Source organism: Pinus tabuliformis, chromosome 6, assembly GCF_031772625.1.
Source record: "Pinus tabuliformis cultivar Carrire ecotype Pingquan chromosome 6, CPIR1, whole genome shotgun sequence".
Lineage (NCBI taxonomy): Eukaryota > Viridiplantae > Streptophyta > Pinopsida > Pinales > Pinaceae > Pinus > Pinus tabuliformis.
The window spans coordinates 407,290,968-407,317,318 of NC_142292.1; the positions used below are offsets into that span (position 1 = coordinate 407,290,968).

The window sequence follows — 26,351 nt, forward strand, 5'->3', positions numbered from 1 at the left end:
TATTGGAGTTGCGCTATCTCTCACTGGTGCTACTTTTCCTCTCTACTATGTATTCTCGGCCTTGAACTGAAGTCCCTTTGCCGAATTGCCCCTCTTTGCACTAGAAACTCACTCCAAAATTCTCAGCAAACCACGCCCCAGAATTTCGAATTAGCTCAAGTGCTACTCTCTTTGTGTTTATTCTCCAATTGACCCCAAGCCTCTTTTTATACTTTTCTTGTTGAAAAATCAATGACCATGATCTAATCTCTAATCAACGGCTAAGATTAAATTAAACTTGATCCTCGTCTCTTAGAAGCTTCTCACCCATATTTTCATTAATACCCATTAATATTTTAATTTTACTAAGTTTAAACTTAGGAACCCCATTAAAAATATTAATTATTTTAATAAAATACGATCTGGGTGGAATTTCACCAAATGATCTTGGAGATCTCATGTGTTCTAGCCCCTTTAGGTTCTCACCAGTGCCGAGCACACTGATGTGCAGGTTCCCAAATCACCTAAAGACTTGAGTTCTTCTCATGTTGCAAGAAGATCAGACAGAGTGTTCGCAGATGCAGAGCATGAGAGTTACTCGACGCAAAGACTCTCAAACTTTGAATGCCCCTCCCTCTTACAATTCTAGTATTTATAATCTCTTAGCAAGTTAACCAGTTGAAGTTTTTACCAGAAACCTGCAACAAGGGGAATCTCCTTTTGGTATGAATATCACGCAGGAAATCATATCCAAAGGACTAACAGTAAGGAGCACCTAAAAGATTTAGGCAAGTGGGTACTACCACTTGTTATCTCGTCCCTTAAAGGCAGTGCCATATGGGGATCGAATCTGACACTATTGAAAAAGCAAGATTATATGATCAATAGACAAGACGGCCAAAATCTAGGACATCGGCTCATAATAATTACAAAGTGGATATTTTAAAGAAAACCCACGAAAACTAAAAGGCCGGAATCTAGGACATCGGCTCATAATAATTACAAAGTGGATATTTTAAAGAAAACCCACGAAAACTAAAAATGTGCATGATATCTAATGAGTGATCATATACATCAATCACTATTATATTGCCATTCTTCTGCACCAGCATATTCCTTGTCAGCTTCATCCATCTCTAGTAGTTGTTCTATGTCAGGAGCAAATATATCATTCGGCAAGGCATCATCAAGCCATGGAGGTGCTACTTCCAAGAAACAACAAAAAAATGGAAAATGGAATACATTTGCTGGTCTTGTCCTGGGATCTGTAGAAATTTCTCCATGGAAGCTGACCTTCAAATTGAATGCTGGTTCATTTTGCTGCATATCCTGTAAGACTACTTATGTTTCAGTATGAAGAAGTTCAAACTCTACAGTGTAGTCGTATCGAGCAACAATATGGATTTCCAAGATTAAAGTGTTAATGGTTTCCCGGAAGTTAAAATTACAAATATGCTCACTCCTAGGCATATACTTAAACATGAACAACCTAAACCAGGGACTCCACCAGTTATTAGCATTATCTAACTGTGTCGCATATGCAATGAATCTAACATAACCATGTATCCTGGCCCTCTGATGGATGGAGAAATAATCTTGCCATGTCCAATCAGTATGTTGGACAAAACCAAAATAGATAGGAACTGGCCCTCTAGATAGTGAATAATAGACACGCCAAGGCCTATCTCTATAAGGTAACTCACTATTATAGGCTATCATGCCAGACTCTGAATCAAACCACATTTGCAAAATAATTTGGATGACTTCTACTGGTAATGACTTGACTCTTAAAACAAAACAATCCCAACAGAATTCATATTTACACTGACTACAGACCAAGATTGAACAAATTTTTGACTGACAGACACTAGACTGGACTGGACTTTTACTTGAAGAACTTTCTCCTTTGTACAGGGGTCTGAACATCTTGATGTCTTTGATTTCTGGAGCTCCTTCTCTTGTCAACATGTCTGCTAAATAATTTTCTGCACCTGATTTATAGACAATGTCGAAATCAAAACCTTCTAGCCAGAGAGCCCATCTTAGAATCCTGGTATTTCCTTGTTCTAACAATTTCTTGTTGGACAAAATACCTTTCATATGCTTCAGATCAGTCCTAACCAAAAACCTGACACTTTTCAAGAATAATCTGAATCTTTGAATTCCCCTTTTGACAGCAAGTATTTCTTTGTGGGAGGACGGATACTTAACTTCTGTGTTGTCAAAAGTACCAGAGGAATATGCACAAACAAGTTCCTTCCTTCCATGTTTTTGTAATTACGCTGTAGCCCATGTATGATCAGATGCATCTGTTTCAAGAATAAATGGGAGATTAGTGTCAGGTAGTCTTAGCTTGGGAAGTTCTCTGATTTTGCTTTTTATGTTCCTTACTGCTGTAGTCATCTCATTGGACCATCCGATTTTTTCTTTCCTCAGCCTTTCTGCAAAATCTTTGTATCTTCAGACTGCTTTTCGTAGAACTGCCGGATATAATTCAAGCAACCCAAAAATCTCTGAAGCATCTTTTAATCAAGGAGAATATCAGGAAACTTTAAAAGGTGGAGAAGTACATGAGGCTGAAGCTCTATATGGCCCTGTTCGATATGCAATCCTAAATAGTCTATTCCGACTTTTCCAATTTGAAATTTTTCTTTTGAGTCAGATAAGACTAAACCATGCTTGTATACCATTTCATAAAGTTTTCTAAATGCATCTTGTGAGTATTTACATTCTTGCTGAACACAAGCAAATCATCAATATATACAATTACATATTCTACCCCTCCAAAAATATCTTCCATCCTTTTTTGAAACTTAGACGGAGCATTCTTCAATCCGAATGGCATGACTGTCCATTGGTATTGGCCATATGGAACCGTGAAGGCGGTTTTATACCTGTCTTCTGGAATAATGCCAATTTGCCAAAAACCACTTTTAAGATCAAATTTGCTAAAAACATTGGCATTGGCTATTTTAGCAAGCAACAATTCTTTATTGGGAAGAGGATACCGGATAGGCATGAGTGCCTCATTTAATATTTTGTAATTAATTACCAACCTCTTCTTGCCATGTTTTTGCTCACTATGTTTGTTGACGTAGAAAGCTGGACATGCCCATGGGCTTTTGCAAGGCTCAATCAAATGTTGTTCAAGCAATTGTTGAATTTCTTGTTTGCACAAGGCTTGTTTAGTAGGCGACATATGGTTAGCACTTGCTTTCTGTGCTTTAGGAACATACCCTTCTTTATAAGGTAATGCTACACAATATTTTTCGCTGGTCCAGAAGGCGTCTGGCCTGCTTGCTGTGCAATCCTGGTGTAGCTTATCTGAGATTGCTTGCAATGCCTTTTGTCCATGTATCTCTTCATGCTTGACAATTTTTTGAATTTTTGTAAGATTATGCATAGTGTCCTGCAAATTATCTTCTTCACTTGGCTTGACCTTAAGCTGGTACTCATTCTTTGCAGGAATCATAACAGGCCCTTCATTAGTAGTAAATGTGATGGTGTCTTTGCCGAAGGTGACTGGGAGGAATCTTTTGAAAAAATCTTGTCCTAACAAGACATCTGAGCTTGTATCAAAACTGTACAATGTAACATAAGTCTGTACATGATTCAAATAGACTGGAAAATCAGGAGATATATAGTTAATCTCCATTAATTCTTTATTTACAGCTCTGAAGGACAGTTTAGTAGGCTGCCAATAATAAGAAGGAATTGCACCAAATTTGCAGCAGCTACACATAGCTCCAGAATCGATTTGCGCATCTAAAGTATATTCCTTTATGTTTGGCAATTTTATTTTCAAAGGAATTACCACTTTATCTCCTATTCCCATGATGTTTACCAAATCTACCTCCTTAGATTTCATGGGCATTTCTTCTGGAATATCCTTCATCAGAATTCTCGCCAATTTGGAATTAGCATCATCATATTCAGAAATAAGATTTTGAAGTTTAGCTGATAATTGCAACATTTCTGATCTTGTTGATTTAATAGATGATTCCAAACTGCTAATTTTTCTTTTGAGAGTATTGATTTCATCCATACCTGTATCTTGAGAAGCTTCTGTAAGACACAATGGTTTGAACATTGAATCAAACTCTCTTGCCATGAAATTCTCATCATCAATGACCCTTTTGGAAGGTAATTGTTTTTCTAAGCTTTCCAGCTTCTCTTTCAATCTTCTTCTGGCTGTTAACTGGGATGGTGCAAGCTGGGCTAGCTGTGTCTTAATCTCATCAACCTGATTTTGCAAATTATCTGTTTTATTGAAGCATAACATTTTAATGTCAGCAATAAAAGTTTCATCAGAGTCAGAGGAATCAGATTCCAACCTTATTTTGCTGATATTAGGTAAATCATCAATGTCTGAAGTAGAAGAATCACTGGAAATTTCAAAATATTCGCCATCTGAGTGGGATATGAGATCCCAATTTTCTGGATTATGGACTGTAGTGAAAACATCCATAATCTTCAACTGTTTCTTGTTCTTTTTCTCTTTGCATGTATTTGCATAATGGCCTTCTTTCCCACATATAAAACAGGTTACCTTTTTAGAAGGCTTTGCTCTTTTCCTGAATATTGTCCTCTTCTTTTTGGAAAACTTAGAAGGATAATATTTTTTCTTAGGAATGTACTTGTCTGTTTTGCAGGAACATGAAACTTTTGATACTTTCTTTCTAGATTTGCTACTGCATCCAAAATCATAAGTTTCTGCAAAATTATTACATAGCTTCATACTGAAATGCATTTGCTTCTTAAAATTCTTTTTTGCTTTTTCTGATGCACATTCTTTCTGCAGAATAGAGACTATCATTTGGTGTATTGCAGCAAATGAAGAATTCTCAATTTTTATCTTGTTGGTCTCAATATACTGGTTAATCAAATCTGGAATTTTTCCTGGCATTGAAGCTATATAATACCTCAAATAAGCAACATTGTGAGGATCTGCTGCTTGATAAAGAAGTTTTTGCATAACACAATAATAATCATGCAAATAATCTATGTTACACAATCTTTGAGATAAAAAGAGTTGACCATGATGTGCTGAATCTTCTAGTACTACCCCCACAAATTCATGTTTTAAGGCATCGAAAATAGCTTTCAGGGGATCTGTTTGATGTTCAATGATATTGGTCATCTCTTCTTCAGACAACTTATCCCACCATTGTTTTAAAATACCAGTAAAATACCAAACGATTTGTGTGACTATATCAGACTATGAGACTTTAGTTTCAGCTTTGCATTTGAGTGCCCAGGCATGAACATTATGCAGGACTGATATTACTTCTTCATTTTCCATGCAATCAATATTTACCAAGAGTGTATTGCCAAATCCTTTAGCTGAGGGATTTTCAGCTTTGGCAGTGGTACTTTCTAGATTATCTCTGTATTGGGAAAACGGACTATCGGCGGAGGCTTCAGTGTCGCCTTTCTTTCCTTTATGTGAAAATGTAAATGTGTCCCCTCTATCTCTTTTAGAACTAGTGTCTCCTGGAGTAGGGGAGGTAACACCAGACATGGCCAAGATTTGTGGAGCAGATGGTTGGCCATTTTCTACAAGGGTTCGAAGACTGACATAACCCTATGGTAACCTTAAGCTTTCAACAGTAGGAACAGTGGTTAGCCTAGCTCTCATCAAATTTGTTTTTTCTCTGGCTAACATTATTCCTTGTTGAACCTTTTCTATCTTAGCAATATTTATATTGTCTTTGCCTTTAAAGAAAATACTCCTAAGACCTTTTGCTGATTCATCTGATTTGGAAGAAAACTTCAATTTTGAACTTAAAATATCTACTTCTTTATAATGAGGTGGAGAAGTAGGCTGTGGTAATGCATTCCTTAAATGTTCGAGAGACTTAGAGATTATCCCTATGTTGGAATTGACATCATTCAATCTCTGTATGTGCTCATTTTGCATTTCCAAACATTCTTTATAACCATTGTGCATTTTCTTTATATGTTCCTTAATCTCTAGCACATCTTTGGCTATATCATCTATATTCTGCAGCATACAAACAATCTGGTAGTTTGTATAATTATGCATTTTCTCTATTTCAGTCTGATCTGTATTTGACATATTTTTCATCTGTATCCATTGAAAGTCTGACTTTAGAGTACCATTCTTGAAAGTTTTTCTAGAGTTTGTAGGCTCCAGATATCTTTCATTAATCTTTGCAATTGGATCCTGTTGAGCTCTGGGAAGACTAAAGCTTTTTATATCAGGTAATACGGGTTCAAGCTTATGATCTTCGAGTTGGAAACTGGAAGATGGACTGGATACACAGAATTGGCAATCATCAGATTTATGAGTCAGAGGTTTCTTTTGATTCCTTTTGGGAGCAGAATATATGGGTGGTACTGGAACTGATAAAGGAGTAGGAGTACGCATAACTGGTGGATGTATTACTGCTTTTGTACTATCCTGACTTCCTAGAAATGGAGACCTATCCAAGATAGTCATGGATCTGACGAGACGAGGGCTTGTGAATTTGAGACCAGAAGATCCATCAGAATGTTTGACAATAGACAATTGTCTAGGTTCTTTTGATGTTTGCAGTTGAGGATATCTTTGGGATAATGGAATGTAAGTACTATTCCATTCATCAGGCAGAGTGCATTCTGAAAATCCTATCTGCAAGGGGGCAGTATTACCGGGACCAACTATTACTCCTTCTTTCAAAGCTCTAGAACACAATTTCGGATTGAGTGGAGGCATTGTGCTTGAAACAAATCGAAGACAAATAGAAGAATGAAGCTGAGCGATCAAAGTTTGTGGGGCGACATTGAAACCATTGAACTGAATATAGGCATTCAAAAATTCATTTATATATGGGTCACTCAAAGAAACTTGGTATCTGGGAATTACAGAAGACCAGATGGGACCATTATTAAGAGGACTTTGAAAACCTCCTAATAATGCATCATTAAACTCATTCAGTCTAGTATTCAGAACACAAGTTAGGCAAGAAGTATTTAATACAGGTCTGACAAGTGGATTAATCCCGAACTGAATCATGCCTATATGAATATATTTGAACCCATGTTCCAAACCCCATTCAATATCTTCTCTTTTAATTAAAGGGATCTGGTAGACTTTCTGATCAGTAGAAATCAGAATGTTTACAGAAGTAAAGCGGAATAACTAGGTTGCTCTGAATTGAAAAGCAGGGATCTTATATAGCTTATCTACTCATATCTCTGGCAATGTCCATTTTGGTTGTGGATCAAATTCCTGGACTAAAACCTTTTCATCATATAATTTTTTTGGAGCTAGAGCACATCTGATGCTACCCAAAAATCAACAGGATGCTCTCCGGTTTCTACTCTTTAAGGTTCAATGTATAACTGGTAACTAAAGGGTATATTCATGTCTGATCTTGTGACCATTAAATATTCAATGGAGGAGTAGGAGATCCATCTTCACAATGATAATGAATGGGGTGGAATGAACAACAGCATGCTCTGCCTATAATCCAGAGAAACAATAGTAAACAAAGGGAATTATGAACATGGTTGGAGGACTCTGCTGAAGAAGTTGATAATCCTATTGGCTGATACTCCCGTGAACTTTACTGAATTTGTCAACATGTCAGCATACTATGCAGGAAAAGTGAAAGGAAGTGCTCCTGAACTCTCGATTTCATGAACCAAAAGTTCTCTAAATGATCCCACAATCCTGGAACCAATCCTTGTCAATTGGAGATGTTTTGTACCTTTTCCAAAGCTCCTATAAACATGAGAACACTGAAAACAAGTTTCATAGATATTAGGAGCAATTGCTGTGCAACCAAGGAAACACCCTATTTACTCAATTTAGAATCGATTCATTTCCGCATTTTGGAACCATGAGACTAAAGCTCATACTTGCACCAATATACTTCTAAATATCGCGATGCCAAAAATAGCAACCTAACTCCTAAAAAATAGGAAAGATGGAAAATGAGGGAACAACTATGAGACTGTTGTCAACTTTAGCACATCAAAAAATAAGCACTGTTAAAAATGGTAGCATCTCAAATGTCAATTAAAACAATCTCATCAGACTTGCCTTTCTGCAGGAAACCCAAATACATGCTCAGAATCATCGTGTAAACCCTGAAACCGTAACTAGTAAAAATGGCAATGCCAAGGAAATACTTGTGTCACGCAGAAAAGGTCATTGACATCATGCAGGGACCAATAACATGTGATCAACTCTGACATGCAAAACTCAGAACTATGGGTCCTACAAAATAGGCTCAAAATCTAGTGAAAATGCATCTGAAATGAACTCTGATTGCTGTGAAACTTAATGCACTTGCCCCTACAGTTGGACTGATGAAAGCTAGCTAGATTGTAGCCCACCAGTTGCATAGGCAACTATGGGGGTTAACACCTAGCAAGGGGATTTTTCTGTTTTTCGTTCTTGCTTCTTGTTAACAATGGCACTATTTATGTGACTCACATGAAACAAAGGGGCAATGACAATTTGTCCACTTTGTTTTTTCTTGAGCTCAATGGTGTTCTAGCTGCCAGCAGACTTAATCAATCTCTGCCAAGGCAGTGATGTTTTCTCTGTATTTTTAGATGTTTCTGCTGTAGTGATGCCTCCTCTTTCTGATTGGTGTCAATTGACATGTTTTTTTATAGTAGATATTTCTCTGCCAGTGCAATAGTGCAGTAACTCTCCCATTAGAGGAAATTTCAGCCTAAAAGTGGCCTCCCAAGGAAAAAAATAAAATAATAGATAAAATAATAAAATAAGAGTTATGAATTTTGGAGGGGGAAAGACTACTTTTCAATCATATTTTTAGCTTATCTGCTTATAGATTTACTCAAATTTCAAGTGTAGACACTTGTTGGATGCAAAATTAAATTCTACATCCAACGAGTACCCATTATGCATACTTCTGAGAAGACCCACATTGATAAAAATTAAAGATACATTAAAAAAGCGTGTTGATAAGGTATCTTCAATTTTTATCAATGTGGGTCTTCTCAAAAGTATGCATAATGGGTATTCGTTGGATGTGGAATTTAATTTTGCATCTAACGAGTGTCTACACTTGAAATTTGAGTAAACCTTTAAGGACATAAGCCAAAAATACAATTAAAAAAAGTAGTTTTTTTTTTTTTTTTTCCTTCCAAAATATTCACATGTATCTCTTTTTAAATTTAAAAGATTTTGATTGGTTTACATATTATGACATGGAAATTACTTGAAATTTTCATGGGCACTTTTAGGCTGAAATTCCCTCTAATGCTTTTTGCTGCAATGTATGAACCTGAAATCCTTAATTGAAAACAACAAAAAAAATAGGGAAAAACGATGAATATTTCTCTAAGTTTCATTAAAAAGTGATCCTCAAAGATGCGTACAAAGTCTCCTTCACACAATTGGCAAGTTTCTGCAGACTTGCTGAATTTGGGTGAGTTTAGCCAATTGTAGCCAAATATGGCCATGTCTGTTTGTTGAAGCAAGGTTCAAAGTGGCATGCCATCATGGTGAGATGAGTCAAGTCAAAAGTAATCGGCATGTCTGACTGAGTCCTGTTTAATCTTGAAAATAGATTAACCGCCACACCCACGATCCCTAATTTGGCATTCCTGCACCGTCATCCAATTCACCACTTTACATAGAAGGCATGTCTTTTCATATTTAGTAGATAGTTTTCTCATTGTGGAGGGTGCAGGAAACATTGTACAACGTTAATTTCTTTGATTGCTTTCTAGCTTTTCTAGACTTTTCCCATCACTAAATTTTACTATTTGTCCCATTTTAACTTTGATTTTGAGGAAATTGCAATTCACCACTTTACATAGAAGGTGCGTCTTTTCATGTTTAATAATTAGTTTGCTCATTGTTCAGGGTCCAGGAAACATTGTACAACTCTGACGGTAATTTATCTGATTGCTCTCTAGCTTTTCTCCAGATTTCCCATCAGTAAATTTGTTAAGAAATTTATTGCATAACATAAATAATTACTGAGAGGAATAAATATAAAAATAACCAGCAACAACCATAAACACATAAACACAAATGTTTATCTGTGTAAACCCCAAATCCGGGGTAAAACCCAACCTAATAAGATCTCATTAGCATTGGCCAAAACCCTGGCCAATCTGACCAAGTGAGCCTTCACCACTCACCTCCAGGTCTTGCATTACAATGAAGTCCTTCCAACCTTGTATAAGCTCCATTTCATATAATACCATGGGCAGAATACTATGGGTGCACAATACCATGTGCCCCAAAACCATCACTGTTTAACCTGGTCAACTTTGACTCTATCTTGAGTCAAGTTTACCTAACAATTCCCCCCTTAAACTTGACTTGGGTTCCTTGACTAACTCCAGCCAAACTTGCTAAGTGAGACAATCTCGCTCACTCTAGCTCTTACCCCCTTCAGAGTTTTTTACCCGGGGTATTGTTAACCCGACATCCCCCCTATCACCTAGGTCTAACCCAAACTTTACCGGTGATAACCAAAGGGTACACATGGCTTACCAGGTCTTACAGTAGTATGCCCATTTACATGCAATAATTTTGACTTCATTAATTTTTTTTTTGTTTATTGCTGCTGCAATTCTGATCCATCCTCTCTCAATTTGATTTGCTCAAAAACTTCTATCAAACCGCTCCAACTGCGAGCCTGACGAGAACCTCGTAGATTCCAACACCGGTGGCCTCACATAGAAAAAAACGAACAATTTTCGAAGCAATATGAACAATTTTCTTTTGCTAACCTTCTTTAAATAGCCGCATGAATCCCGAACAATTCGTCAGCATGTTCCAAACCGGTAAATATCGCAAATGCACTGTGATCCCTGGCAGTTATGGCACTATCTTCCGCACATTCTCCTCGAGGTTCTTCTGTGTACGATTGTTCCACCATTATTTTCAGACCCAGATCTGTAAAACGCTGCATTGATCTCATCAGGCCATATAAACTCCTGGCATCAAAGAATCCCTTTGAAGCCAATATCTGGCTCTGATACCAGTTGTTAAGAAATTTACTGCATAACATAAATAATTACTGAGAGGAATAAATATAAAAATAACCAGCAACAACCATAAACACATAAACACAAATGTTTATCTGGGAAAACCCCAAATCCGGGGTAAAACCCAACCTAATAAGATCTTATTAGCATTGGCCAAAACCCTGGTCAATTTGACCAAGTGACCCTTCACCACTCACCTCCAGGTCTTGCATTACAATGAAGTCCTTCCAACCTTGTATAAGCTCCATTTCATATAATACCACGGGCAAAATACTATGGGTGCACAATACCATGTGCCCAAAACCATCACTGTTTAACCTGGTCAACTTTGACTCTATCCTGAGTCAAGTTTACCTAACAAAATTCTTACTTCTTGTAACAAAAGCGTTTACTGTTTTTGTGTGGTATTGTTTAGAGTGATGCCTTTATTTGTTTATTATTATTTGATTTTCAAATAGATTCCATGGAAACTTTGACTTTCAGGAATCAATGCAGGAAAAAAGGTTTCTAATGAAAAGTGAATATGTGTGCATTTGCACAACTCCCTGGCAAAATTGTTGATGCAGATTTGATAGTTTTCCATCTTGACAATGTCCATGAATTTATATCATGCTAATTTTTATTCTCTTTTAAGAAATAGAGAATGCACATTAATGATGTTGAAAGAAGCATTCATTTTTTGTTTGTTGAGACATTGTCTCTTGAATGTTCACTTGGCAGGATGGAATGCAGCTTGAAGACCTTAATCCATGGTTCCTTCCAATGCCGGTTGACATGTGCACTGTTGTTCCTGGATCGAATCATGATTTCAAGTCTTCTATTTTCCGTGCAGTGATCTCGTCTCCTGTGGTACAACTTTTATTTTTACTATTGGTTTGTATTTGACATAGATGGTTTTATTTTGAAATGATTAGGAATTGCCTTTTTTTGTTAAGACATCAGAGAAGTCACTCTGCCTGTTAATGGAATGTTTAGGATGGTTGCAAATGTGTAACATTTAATAGCACAGGTAACTTCATTTGGATAAATCTGATATAAGGTAGAACAAAAATTGGTAAGGTATAAACAGGGAGGATTCCTGTGCTTTATAATGTTTCTACGCTGTCAAAAGTTTACAGAATGTAAAAAAGTAGGAATGCATCTTATGGAAATAGTTTAAAAGCAGATCTTAGTTTATTTTTATTTAAAATATAAGTGTAGGCATGCTCGTTAAGACTCTACTTACATTGATTATGTAGTGCATATAAATACACATTAATAACAATAATAATAATATTAAATAAATTCAAGTCATAGAATTTCATAATAATAATAATAATAATAACAATAACAATAATAATAATAATAATAATAATAATAATTATTATTATTATTATTATTATTATTATAATTATAGTAGTAGTAGTAGTATATTAAATAAAGCCAAGGGTCATAACTCTTCACCTAAGTGACTAGTCAGTGAGTATTTATACTGTCACAAGATCTCTTCTGAATCATCTCATATGATGCATTAATTTTAATAAATACTTATGTTGATATGGATCTTTTGGGTTATCTCTTTGTGGATGATTTAATGAAAGAACTGTCTGGTTCACTTCAAGTGGTAATAGAGTGGTTCCTTCCTCTGGTTTGTAGCCAAAATTGTTTCTGCCAGTGGCAGTAAACTTTGGGCTTGTGGCCTGGTACCTACCAGCTTGTGGGTAAACCCGAGGGAAAATCTTTTCTCTCTTTTGATGCATCTTTTCAGCCAGCAGAACCACCATGATCTACAGATAGCCAGTCTCAGATGCCTCTCAGCCACTCTCTGGTCAGTTATTTATTTGACCTAGCCAGTTCAGCCTATAAAGGTGGGTCTAAAAATATGAGGTATGCTAACCATTTATGTATTTAGGTGCTTTTATTTAATGGTCAAAGGCATTCTAGTATGGATCAGACATTAAATTGGATGATTGACCACTTCTGATTATACATTTGTTTCGCTGCTTCATCTTGGTGGTTATCACTTGTGCTTAGTCCAGTGTGACTCCCCTTGAGGCCTTTTCTTTCAATGTCTAGGAGGGGCACAAATAGGAGGCACTGATTGATGTTGCATGTCCATGGTAACCCATAATTACCACTTTCCACCCTTTCCTTGGTTCCATGCCCCTTATTTTGGTTTATGGATTTCTGCTCACATTCATTGGCTCCCTCTGTACATCGTCCTTGAGTAGGGGCCTGGAAACTTGGCTGAAAGAGGTTTATGCAGCTGACAGAATGCTAAAAACATATATAGTTACACAAAATAAAAGTGTTAAGATGCAAAAGATGGCTGGGCCAACATGAAAGTGTGTGGACAAAAACCTAACTTGAGCTCTAGGGCCATCATTAGCCCTCACCTAGTTCCCGGTTTATCATGGTTTATTTAAATAAAAGGAACATTTGAATGTTCACCCCTGATGAGCAATGAACTACTACATCTTGAAGGGGTATTTGAATGCATCGAACGAAGCCTGTAACCCAAACTATGCATGAAAGGAAAAATATATCATTCAAGAAAAAGGTGCATAAGAGGGGTGGTAAAAAATAGGTCAAGACAAGGGGTAACTCAAGTCGCATGATTGCTTAGTCTACATCATAATGCTCGAGGACATTGGTTGTGTAGATGGTATGCCACAATGGACATGTTATGTAACTTAGTTTGTAGTATATCTTCCCAATTGCATCAACCATTGCACACCTAGCATGAAATCCATTTCCTTGATTAGCAGAATGTGGAGTCCTATTAGTAGTTCCAGTTCTTGTATTTGAATGGAGGTTTTATGGCATTTTCCTACTTTTTTGACCTTTTTTTATTAGTGCCCTTAACAGTGAGGTCCATGATGGGGTACACAAAGTGGTTAAGTTGGTTGGAAACAACAATGCCTATACAATTATGAGTATGCTAGAATTTACGAGTATTGTGACATTTCTCTTTTATGACCCCTTTTAGCTTCAGGGTCTTAGGTTGTGGTTTCCTTGAAATGGTTGCAGGGGGAATTGTAGGTTTTCCTTCTTTTTTCTTATAGATTGGATTCTTTCCTTTTTGTTAGTTTTTGAGTAGTTCAGATAGGTGTTCTAGTCTCTATTGGTGTCTACGAGGCTAAGGAACATAGGAGGATAATTATCTCCAAGACCTAGAAAAAGTTTCAAAGGAAAATGCCTCAATTAGATTAGTTAGCCAATTATTAAATATTTTCCTAAAGTCTAACTTAGGAAAATTGGTTAATTAAATTAGATTAATTGAGGCAAATCAATTTGGCTCTAGAGACTATTGATTTCTCTAGCATCAGATGTGCTCTAGCCTCGAGATTTTGTAGAGAGGCTAAGACACATGCATTCTCCAAGGCACAAAAATTGTTTTGGAAAAATCCACCTAGAGATGGTTTAATTAAAATAATAAATCATTTTTAATGTATTCCTAAGTCTAAACTTAAGAAATGTGATTAATTAAGGGGTATTAATTAAATCTGGTGTGAATCTTCTAGAAGAAGATGAGGATCAACTTCCAGTTGATCTTAGCTTTTTATTATGTTTTAATCTTGGTCATTGGTGCTCCAATGAGAGATTATAAGGAGGAGCTTGCTGGGCACTTGGAGAACACGCTGAGATAGTGAGATCTAGAGATCGAATTTCTCAAGATTAGCAATGTTGAGTTGCTAGAGAGAGATCGAGTGATCTTCTTGCAGTGAGGGGCAGGGATAGTAGATTGGAGGAGCATTTTCCAGTTTCGGAGAGTGCAAGGCAGAGAAGGCAACGAGAGGTTCAGAGAGGCAGCGCAGAGCTTTGGAGGGAGTCTGTAATTTTGCTAGGAGAGTCGAGATCCAATGCCAGAAGCTAGGGTGTGAGACCGGTGGGCCAGAGGATCGAAGTTCCAGTAAGCAGAAGATCAGAGGAGGCGGTGACACAATTCTTAGATGTAATGACCCATTCTGGTTTATAGGCAAAAGGGTATTAGCATGTGTATGATATATGCATATGAAAGCTACATATGCATACACCGCATGCCTTGCACTAGTATACTTATCAAATAAATATGAAAGATGTGAAGTACCTAAATTATTTAAGAAGGGAAGTATTACCTAAAAATTTGACAGTCTCGAAAGAAACATATTAAATATTTCATAATTATAAGGTTATTAAATAAAATTAATTATTTCAATCCCCTTAATGTAAATATGTGCAATTGTTCATTTTTTATAGCAATATTCGTTTTTAAATATTCATTTTAGATATTAAATATTCATTTTTAAAATATCCAACACTTAATATAATTATATGTATTATGGATAACTGTTTATTTATTATAAAATAAACTCATGTATTAAATTACATTTTGTTTAAATATTACAAAGAACAAAAATAAAAAAATTACCCAATATTGGAGGGCACAGTTATTGGTGGAGTATTCCAAGAATCAACAAGCTTGCGAGATCTTTGATGGCATGTTTGGAGACGATAGGTATACGGTAATGGATGAGGTGATTTATTATAAGAACAAGATTTGCTTGGTGTCGGGGTCATAGCTAAGGGAGAGGATCATGCAGGCGACACACGATTCACCCATGGCCAGGCATCCGAGGTTCCTCAAAACCTATCGGACTATCAGAGGGCACTTCACGTCTCAAGGGGGACCTTTTGAGACACATGCATGATTGTGATGTTTGCCAGAGGAATAAAGGGGAGCAAAATCATCCGACCACTATTGTAGCCTCTTTCTATTCCGGAGAGGAAGTAGGAGAGTATCTCCATGACTTCATCACAGGTCTTCCGGTTGCACAGGGGCGTGAATGCACCTATGTGGTGGTGGACATGTTGACCAAGTTTTCTCACTTCTTGCTATACCATCCATGTCCTTAGCTTCACAGGTTGTTGAGCTTTTCTTTAGATATGTATTTGGGCTGCATGGTCTTTCGAAGACCATCATTAGTGATCAGGACATCGGGTTCATGGGGGCATTTTGGCAGGAGTTGTTCAGATTAGTGGGTACTAAACTCACTCCCAATACTAGTTACCACCCTCAGAAAGATGGGCAAACGAAGATTGTAAACAAATAGCTGGAGGGTTATTTGCGTAACTACGTGACTGGACAACAACGCATGTGGGTGAAGTGGCTACACCTTGGGGAGTACTGCTACAACACCACCTACCACATGTCTATCAATATGTCGCCTTTCCGTGCTCTTTATGGTTATGATGCATTATCGTTTGCTGTCATGGTTTTTGGAGATATCTAGGCCCTAAAGGATAGAGATTTGATCCAAGAGAGCCAAGAGATCCTCAAGGCTCTCAAGGATAACTTGTAGACAACACAGAACCAACAGAAAATGTATGTAGATCGACACAAAGTTGAGAGGCAGTTTGAGGTTGGTGACATGGTTTTCATGCGCCTCCAACCATGCAGATAATCAATGCTTAAGTAGAAGGGAGCAGAGAAACTTAAATCTCGGTTCTATTGGCCATATAGGGTGACTAGGCGAGTTGGGGAGGTGGCATACATGTTGGAGCTTCTTCTGGGGGGCAAGGTGCATAATGTATTCCATGTGTCATGCTTGAAGAAGGCATTAGGATAGTAGGTGATAACCACTATAAAGTTGCACCCATTGGATGATGAGGGACATGTAGTGCTAGTGTCAGAGGCTGTTTTGGAGGTGCGTGAGAGGAAGCTTAGGAATAGGGTCAAGGAGAGTTCTTGGTTAGGTGGAAGGATTTACCCTAAGTTGCACTGAAACGGGTACGGGAACAGGGTTTGAAATGGATACGACAAATTTTCAAAAAATATGGATACGATACAGTAAGGAAACAACATATATATACACACACACACAAAATAAAACTTTCATATTACCGTTCATCTTTTAGAATCTAGATTCTATATTTAAAAATACATAATCATCATCATCAATTCAGGATAAATATTCTCATCATCATTAGTGATTATCATAACATTCAACATATCATCAAGTTTATGTTTCCAATTTCAATCATCAACATCATCACCAAAAGTAATAATGCTATATGCACACTACATAGTGGAAATTACAAAATGAACTATGACTGGCAGTCTACTATCATATGACATATTATGGTATTCAATGTTCATTGTTCAAAAGTTTAAAACATCATCATAAATTACATTTACATGTCATCAAATGTGTCTTCATCCATGTAATTAAGATCCACATCATCATTTGGATCCTCTCCATGAGTGGGAGCATTGTTGCCATGTCCACTTGAAGATGCAATTATTGGTGCCTCCTCATCAAACAAAGTCATATGAGACATGGCATTCAACATCATATCCAAGTCAGGAAACTCTGGAAATGGATCCAAAACCCTTAAAAATGTTCGAAACGTTTCAAAAATAGGATTTTGCGTTTCCAGAAAAATGGAAATGTTTCAGAAATAGGATCTTGTGTTTCCGAAAAACTGAAACTTTTTCGTGTTGTTTCCAAGGCGTTTTCGTGCCGTATCATTCCATCTCCGAAATGTTGATCGACGTTTTTGGGGTTTTGGAGGGATGTTTCTGGTAACTTAGGACTTACCAGAAGAGGACGCTACATGGGAGGGTGAGTAGGTGCTGCAACACCCAACATTGAAGTTGCTTGACGATAAGCAAATTTTGGCAAGGGGGGACTATAATATCCCCAATTTCCTAAGTCACTTAGGAAATATTACAATTTTGACAATGTTGATATTCGCAACAATTTTGGCAATTTTGACTCAGGAGAAAGGAGAAAATTGATTCCTTAGTGGGTTGTGGGGCCATAAAGAGGGAATTCACACCCCCTTAGGAAAAGCACACTTGTGGGAAGAGGAGAAAGAAGAGGGAGTGTGTACTAGTGGAGAATGGGGTCCTCAAGAAGAGAGAGAGAGGTAACAAGCATAAATAGAGCATGAGGGCCTTCATTTGGGGTCTTTTGTCATTTTAACTTCAGAATATCAGTTCTCTTGTGGTTGCTTAGCTCAAGATTACCAGTGCTACTTAGCACAAGGATTTCCAAGCGGGAATCCAACCCCTTCTTCAGAGAACCTTTAGTGTCTCCTTAGTAGGGAGGAAGGAGACTATTCTAGGCTCTTCCAAAGCTGTTCGACCAACATTTTAGCCAGCAGTGCATACTTTTCGGGTTGTAGAAGGCAACTCGTGGGGGAAAATTCGATCAAGTGTTTAGGGTTGCTTGTGCCAGCTTTTTGCAGGAAAATTATCTACCTTGGGAGTAGGCTTTTTGTTGTGTTTTGCAGGGCTGGAAATGGAGCTAGTTGGAGGATCGAATTGCACAATTTTTGGCTTGTGCAAGGGTCACTGGTTGAGACTTGCGTAGGGGTTGAGAGACGAGAAGGTTGGGAGAGATAAGGGAGTTTCTGAGGAGAATTTTGCAGAAGATTTTGGGAGGCCTTGAGGGGAGATTTGGGAGCATTACACTCTCTGTAGTGTGTATTCGAGGCTAGATTGGGCAATTCACACTAATTTGAGGGTCTTCGAGACTATTCAGGTCAAAGTTTCAAACCCTTTTTGGGTTTTGTGGGTTTGTTGAAGGGAGGCTCCAATTAATTTTACAAAATTTTCTGTTCACATTTGAGGGCTGAACTCCTTTTCCTTTCCAGCTACAGAGACAATTTTTTGTGTCAGCACAAAGATCTTGGGTGGAGTCATCCCAACACTTGAGCATCACATTACCAACCTGGGTTTTGTCTATCTTGCTGAAACAAGCCCAGGTTCCTCTATTCTTACTCATATGTACTCCATTATACTCATATTTAATAAAATAGCTCAGAGATTTGGTGCATTTCCTCTTGTGTATTGATGTACTGTGTGTGTATTGAATTTTCTGGTAGCTGTTCATAGTGCATGCTTTTGTTATTCACTTAATAATTCTATTAGGAATATTACAATAAAGCTGTTATAATAATATCCAAGAAGTGGGTTGACCTCAATACATATACTGGGGAACAGACATTTGTGCATGTATACCAAAGCCACCTCCCAAAAATAGTATAATGAAGAGAATGCCCCAGGAGAATTTGCAAATGAAGTAGGACAATCGCAACATGAAGATGATAAGGTCTTAAAACCACATGCAACCTAATGAAAACTTGTGCATATATCATGATCCACCATCCAAACCAAGGGCATTGACAAGAGCAACCTAGAAAACTAAGCCGTGTGATCTCATGACTCCCATAACTCCCAATATGTGATAAAGGTGCCAAACAAGAGGTGTGTTCTACTCCCTCATGCCATTCATCAATCAAAGAATACCACATCATTGTCATACTATCAAGATCTACTAGTGAATTCCACCCCCAAACAAATATACCATGAACCATACACAAATATAGCCTTTGAAAGTCTAGATCACCATAATAATGTGTGCATGGATGCAACACTCTACTAGCATAGCCATAAACCATGATAACACATCCAATAATGAAAATAATGTGCATCGTCCAACCAAGGCATATCCATAATAAGCCACCGAAACCATACTCTTCATGATAATATGCTCTAGGGGTTTGGGGGGAATAACAAGCAAACAATTCTGCAAATCAACACTCCTACCCAAGACACCTTAATTTCAAATTATATTACCATGAAGATAAGAACGCCAATAAATTCTCTGGATGCATGAATCTAAAAGAGAGTGCGATAGTAGTAGATATCCATCTAGAGGAGTACTTGGCAAGCCCCATTTTTCAAATTTGAATTCCAACCTTTAGAATGACCATTTACTATTTAACATTTCTATTGATAAGAATGAGGAAAGGGAAACTAATTCTCTAGAGTTGCTCTATTTTACTTCTTTCTTCAATGTCCCATGGATGTCCATTATGTCTGTAAGATGCTTCCATAGAGTCTCCCTAGGTCTGATTCTATCTATATTGTTTGTAGCCATGTGAAGTCTATAGGGAAGAGCAATGATTTCTTTCTCATACCACCCATCATATGTTTACTTTAGCTATGATGATTCAGAGTACAGTGCTGTGTGTTGAAGTTTCTAATTTTACTTAGTTTAGAAACCCTTCATGCACTTTTTTGATTTATTCCTACCTACTTGCTATAGTTTAGAAACCCTTCATGCACTTTTTTGATTTATTCCTACCTACTTGCTATTTTTTTTAACAAATTATTTATAAAGTAAATACTGAAAATAAACACCAGTGCATGCTCAACATATCATAGATCAACAACTAAAAGAAACAAGAACAAACACACCACATGACACCATTATTTTTGGACCAATGTCCCCAGAAAAACCCAATGCGGGAAAATCGGTGCAACTATCTCAGGGTATTAAGCAATATCAAAGGACAATTTGGGTGCCGAAACTGGCCTACCCAACAGAGAATTTCCTTAGCAACTATACCTCACAGTTTGAGAGAAATCTCTTTGCTGAAACCCCAGAAAATCCTTTCGGCAGCTCTTCAGCTCAAAACTGCTTTGCAACCCCAGCATCTGCCCAATCTGGACTGCGTTAGCCCCTCTCTGTCTCACGTTGGCCCTGCATCAGCCTTTCTTGGCCTGCTTTAGCCCTAGGAGCCCTGCGTCAGCTCTGGAAGCCTTTGCGTCAGCTACTTTGGAGTCTGGCCCCTCTGGTGCTCTGCGCAGCACTTGGCTGCCTTTGCATGGCCCTACGTGAGCCCTTGCTAGCTCTGCGTCACTCTCCTTTGCTGTTGCGTTGCTCTCTCGGCACAATCTCTGCCTTCTCTGTTTCTCTGTACTCAATGCCCCTCAGCTGCTCTCCCTATCACTGATTCTATCTCTCTTAGCAAACCTTGCTCTAGTGAATAGAATGACTGATCACTCTGGTGTGTTCTCGAAGTGACCCTCAAGCCTCCTCTTATACTTTTCCTGTTGACATCTCAATGGCCGAGATTAAGTCCCTAATCAACGACTCAGATTAGATCTGGCTTGATCCATGTTTTTTGGACCATTTTAACACAGATTCATATTAATACACAGTAATATTTTATTTTCCCTAAGTTTAGACTTAGGGACTGTTAGCTTTGCTATATTCTACAACATTCGATGGATAAAAAATAGGTCTAGCAGTGCTGGTTATGCTTACAAGGGGCTCAGAGTAGTTGGTTTCCTCTTCTCCTTCATTTTCCTTATAACTCCATAACCCCCGCTATCCCTGTTTTACTCCAACATTTAGCATAAAAGCTGTATTTCCTTAGCTCCCGGGTGCTGAGTTTAAACGTCATGAAACCCTGATAACCTGACCGAGCGCTTTCACAAGCCCTTTTTCACGTCACATCCCACGAAAACACGTGCTTTAAACCCACACCGTCCGATCTACTCCGCCGCGATCGGATGGCGTTCGCACTTCCCGATCCCGCAACCTGCCCGCGCGTTAACTCGCGATCACGGCGGTTTTCCTCCCGTCACATCTGCCACGCATCGCCCTCCTCTTGTGATCACGCGCCCGTTGTACGTTTACCGCCATCCCCCGAAAGCGGTGCGGGGAATACCGCTTATTGCCCGTACAGCCTCCCCGCCGGTTAACCTCTGCATATCTTTCCCGCCTGATGACCGTCAGATCCGCCGCGTCCAGATCTAACGGCTCACGACTGCCCCGCTCCCGCTTCTTCCCGATAGCCCCTGCAAATCAATCTCCGCTGTCCATCTGCAAGATCCGACTGCTCACAATCATTTTCGCCTCCATTTCCTCCCGACGCCTGCCGCCGATAGATCTCTGCCGTTTGTTGTTTGATCTAATGGCTAATGTTTATTCCCATCCCCCCCATGCATCCGCCACGCAGTCTTCGTGTCCCCGACCTGTACCATGTTCCCAAAAGGAGGAGGAGGCCAGAGTCCAATACCCTGTGCCATTACTCCTCAGCAAACGCGTTGAAGAGCAGCATGGCCGAGAGAGAAAGGACAATCCTCGAGCAGTTAAACGCCTTCAACAGTTATGGAAATTTATTCATACAACACTCCACCTGCTCGAGGAGTACAACAAAGTACCAGAGAATGTCAAATTCCTTCATTGAAGCAGCAGATCACAGCAGAGGCCCATTTTAGATAGTTAATGTGGTTGGTGGTCCATTATGACCCCTCCTCGTATAGGATAGCAGAACATTTTTGTAAACAAACTCCATATATACCCAGAAGAGAGATGTAATGAAGGTTGATGGTTGTGGTTTTGATGTAAGGTTCAACTTCTGGAGACTGTAAGTACTGTGATACTTGCAGCATCTGGTCTTCATTTTCAGCTAATACAAGCTTCTTTTGCTGTTAGTTGCTCACTTTCCATTTCTACTTTGTTCTAGGCTGTGCCTGTATGCATTTGTTCATGTGCTCTTGATTTTTAGCATTAGAGGGGCTGTCATCCCACCTCTGTGTTGAAGTCTAGTATGTATCATTGAATGTGTTATGCAGGTTTCTGTTTACTTAATGCTAAAGAGCTGTCACCCTGTCTGTGTATTAGGAAATAGATTTGCAGACCTATTTACTGGTTGCAGCCGGCCATCACATGGTCTTGTGCATCTGCTGGTGTGGTCAGTATTCTTCATGTTCACTTAATCCTCAAACTGTGAGTAATTGGTGATCTAAAGCCTTGTAGTCTAGGGGTGTTCACACGTCTGGAGTTAAGCATAGTAGAAGTGGTTATCTGGCTTAAATATGCATCATTCCTTCCATTCATCCATTTCCAACATTTTGTTGAGTTTGTAATGTTCCCGAGCATCTCTGAAATACAACCTAGGAGAGTTTCTTGGGGTGATAACATTAATTGGCGCTGTTGCTGGAGAGAGGAGATTGAAGCTCAGCTTCCCTGGGAGAACGGCACAGTTCCAGATTTTGATGATAGACAAGGTCTAGGCACATTTTTGGTTGTAATCATCTATGTGGCGACTCCACTGGAGGAGGAACAACCTTGGCGACTCCACATTGCAGTTCTGGCTCAGTTTATGAGGCATACTCGAAGAAATCCTTAGAAATCACCAGCTGAACCAGTGCCTGGCCTTGAGAAGACTGTCAAATCGAAGAAAACATCGCAGAAAGGAGCATGAGGATCAGGTAAGCCCAAGAAAACTTATGCATCTCTGAAAGATAAGGCTGTAGTTGAGAATATACAATTGGAAGATATTGAGCCTAGTGTTGCTAGTGAGAAATTTCCTTCAGAGATTCATACGGCTCCTTGTTCAGTTAGTTCCCCTTTGAATCTAAGTCCAAAGAAAGCTTCCCATACAGTTCATAACATCCCTTTGTCTCTGTCATCCATTTCATTGTTTCATACTGCTCAATTTGCCAATGTCCATCCACATACCCCAGTCATGGCAAGCTAGCAAGAATCTACGAAGATAGAAAGAATTGTAGCTGCCAAGTATGGACCCCTGGTCTTGCTTGCTCCTTTGAATGCCATGCCTATAGGAGAATATCAGAAATATATGCCCAAGTTCACTGGCACAGAGGGAGTAACAGCTGAAAAACACCTTGAGGCTTTTTATAGTTATGCTAATAACTTAGATATAAGTGAAAATGATGTGTGGATGAGAGTTTTTGTACAGAGCCTTGATGGAGAGGCTAGGAAGTGGTTCAGAGAATTGCCCCCTGGATCTATTGCTGATATTGAAGCATTAGACAAAGCATTTTTGAAGCACTGGGGAGATAAAAAAGACTTGCTATATTACCATACAGAGTTTGGAAACCTAAAGAGGGAGAATGGGGAGTCTTTGCCTGATTTTAATAAAAGGTTTAACCGTATGTATAGTAAGATACCAGCTGAGGTAAAGCCTACCCCCACCTCTGCCAAACTCACTTATGCCAATGCTTTTGACTCTGATTTCTGCCTATTGTTGAGAGAAAGAAGATGTGCCACTCTAGCTGACATGCAGGATGCAGCACTAGAGGTGGAATCCAATATTATGGCTACAGAAAAGCTAAAGAGTCATGCTGATAGAAGGAGGCAGAGAGGTGAGGCTTCTTCTTCCTCTGCCTCATCTTCAGAGCCTAAATTAGATAAAATGACTAAGATGATAGAGTCATTGGTTGCTGAAATATCTAAGCTGAAGGTTGAGCAGAATTCAGGAAAGACAAGGCAGCAGAACACATTTGCTCCAAGAAATCCAAATCCATTCAGAAGAGCAAATGAAGAGTTACAAATAATTCAGAGAGGAAAAGAACCAAATGAAGAAGTAAAAGTTAAACCTCATTTCCAAAATGTAATCATGGAGGAGGAGCAAATTGAAGATGAGGATGAAATCCATTGTATGGAAGGTAAAGGTAGTGCTTCCTTTTTGACATTGGCTGCATATCAAGAATCGTTGCTGCAGGAACAAGACAGTCAGGAGTGGGACAGAGAGGCAGTTCTACAAATTGAGGAGCAGCAAAGATATAATCTGAGGTCAAATGCAAAAAAGTCAAGGAGAATCCTGCCCGAAGTGCTGCTGTCCAAACAGAGTCACAAAATATCAGGCAGAGAAGACCAGCAGCTGATCCAGGCATCCTCAAAGCACCAGTTCAAGAGGTAAGAGGTTCTGATAAGCTACCTCCTCTTTCAGCTTAGAGCCAGAAGTCCAGAAGTTAAAAATATATGTGCCTCTGGTAGAGTTGGTAAAGAGTGAAGTATTTAGAAAGCCTATCCTTGAAGCTCTTGAGCTGGAAACCACACAAACCTCCACTGACTCTGTCAATTTGCAAGATGACAAACCTGCTGTTGTGCTTAGCCCCATGATCGAACATGCTGATAATAATTCTCCATCATTTTATGTTTCATTGACCATTCATGACAAAATCCTCCACAATTGCCTGCTGGACACAGGGGCCAACCACAATTTGATGCCTAAAGCTGTGATGGAAGAGTTAGGCCTTGATATCACTAGACCATATCATGATTTATTCTCTTTTGATTCAAGGAAAGTGAAATGCCTAGGATTAATCAAAGACCTGGCCATTACCTTAACTCAGCTGCCCATGAAGAGTATGATGATGGATATTGTAGTAGCAGATGTCCATCCTAAGTTTGGCATGCTGCTGTCTAGGGGATGGATTAAGAGACTAGGTGGGACATTATAGAATGATCTATTTTATGCCACTGTCCCAATTTTTGGAGGAGAAAGCAGGGGATTGTACAGAGAAGCACAATTGGCATATATCATCAGTGATGAGAAGAATCCTACTAACCATCCCATATATGCTGTGGACACCGGTTTTGGAGCATGTATTCTCCAAATAGAAGAATCTTAGAAGGCCTCAATGCAGCTCAGGAAACCAACAGTTCAGGCCGAGGAAGAGTAAGGAAGTCAGGTTTGGGAGATGTTCTTTGATGGAGCATGTTCCAGGGAGACTGCAGGGGCAGGGGTGGTGCTGGTATCTCCAGAACTAGAAAGCACACATCTGTCTTTCAACCTGGCTTTTCAAGTCACGAACAATATAGCAGAATATGAGGCTCTGATATTGGGCCTTAATGCAGCAAATGACAAAGGAATTAGGAACATAAAGGTGTTTGGAGATGCTGATCTGATCATTCAGCAAGTAAATAAAACATTTCAGGCAAAGCACCCAAGGCTGAAAGCATACAGAGATGAGGTATGGAGACTCAGAGATGAGGTGTCCGAATTGACCCATAAAGAGTATGTTATGAAACCAGCTCAAGAAAAGATAGAAAAGAAAGATCAACGCCTTAGAATTCAGCCTCTTCGAGGGGGCAACCTCCTTTACATTACATAAATGAACAATTCTTGGATGATACAAATGACAAAACCTCCTTTCTATATATAGGAGTTTAAGGAGTCACAATATAATCCAACCGACCTAACAATAATAATATAAAGCCACAAAAATAACAATAGAGGGATTCTATGGGGCACAGAAATAATAATATGGGGGTAATAGGGGCACAACAATATAAATAAGGGGTATAACTACAATAGTAATGGGGTAATCACTAGTATTATAGGGACCCAACATGCCCCTCTCCTTCAAAAAAGTGTTGTCCTCAACGCTTGAGCAGTTATGGATACTTTTGCATAAAATTCTCATCCTCCCATGTGGAATCTTCAGCGGATAAGTTCTTCCACTTGATAAGATACTCTGAAATTGATTGATTTCGTAGCTGTCGAGTTCTTGTTTCTGTGACTGCTTCTGGTTCCAATATAATTTTTCCTTCCTCGTCAAGTTCTGGCAATATTGTTTGAACTGGGAGCTTGTCGCCTATAACCTTCTTTAAACATGAAACATGGAAAACTGGGTGCAATCGAGAAGCTGCAGGAAGCTCCAATTTGTATGCCATAGTACCAATCTTTTCCAACACCTTGTACGGACCATAATACTTTGGTGATAATTTATTATCCTTCTTAGCTTGCTTTAGGGACATTTGCTTATATGGTTGTAGCCGTAGGAATACCCAATCACCTACATCAAAACT

At 38.7% G+C, this 26,351-nt stretch overlaps 1 protein-coding gene across 2 annotated transcripts in view; it reads left to right on the forward strand.

Annotated features, from left to right (window-relative positions):
• LOC149259032 (Prolyl oligopeptidase family protein) overlaps window positions 1–26,351 on the forward strand; it is a 369,520-nt gene that overhangs the window by 226,724 nt on the left and 116,445 nt on the right. The window contains exon 7 of one of the 2 annotated variants that reach the window (XM_089417209.1): window positions 11,686–11,814. The exons of the other annotated variant lie outside the window; for it this stretch is intronic. Within the exon in view, the coding sequence (XP_089273335.1) occupies window positions 11,686–11,814 (129 nt within the window). The remainder of the gene's footprint in view (window positions 1–11,685; window positions 11,815–26,351) is intronic. 2 annotated transcript variants of the gene reach the window in all.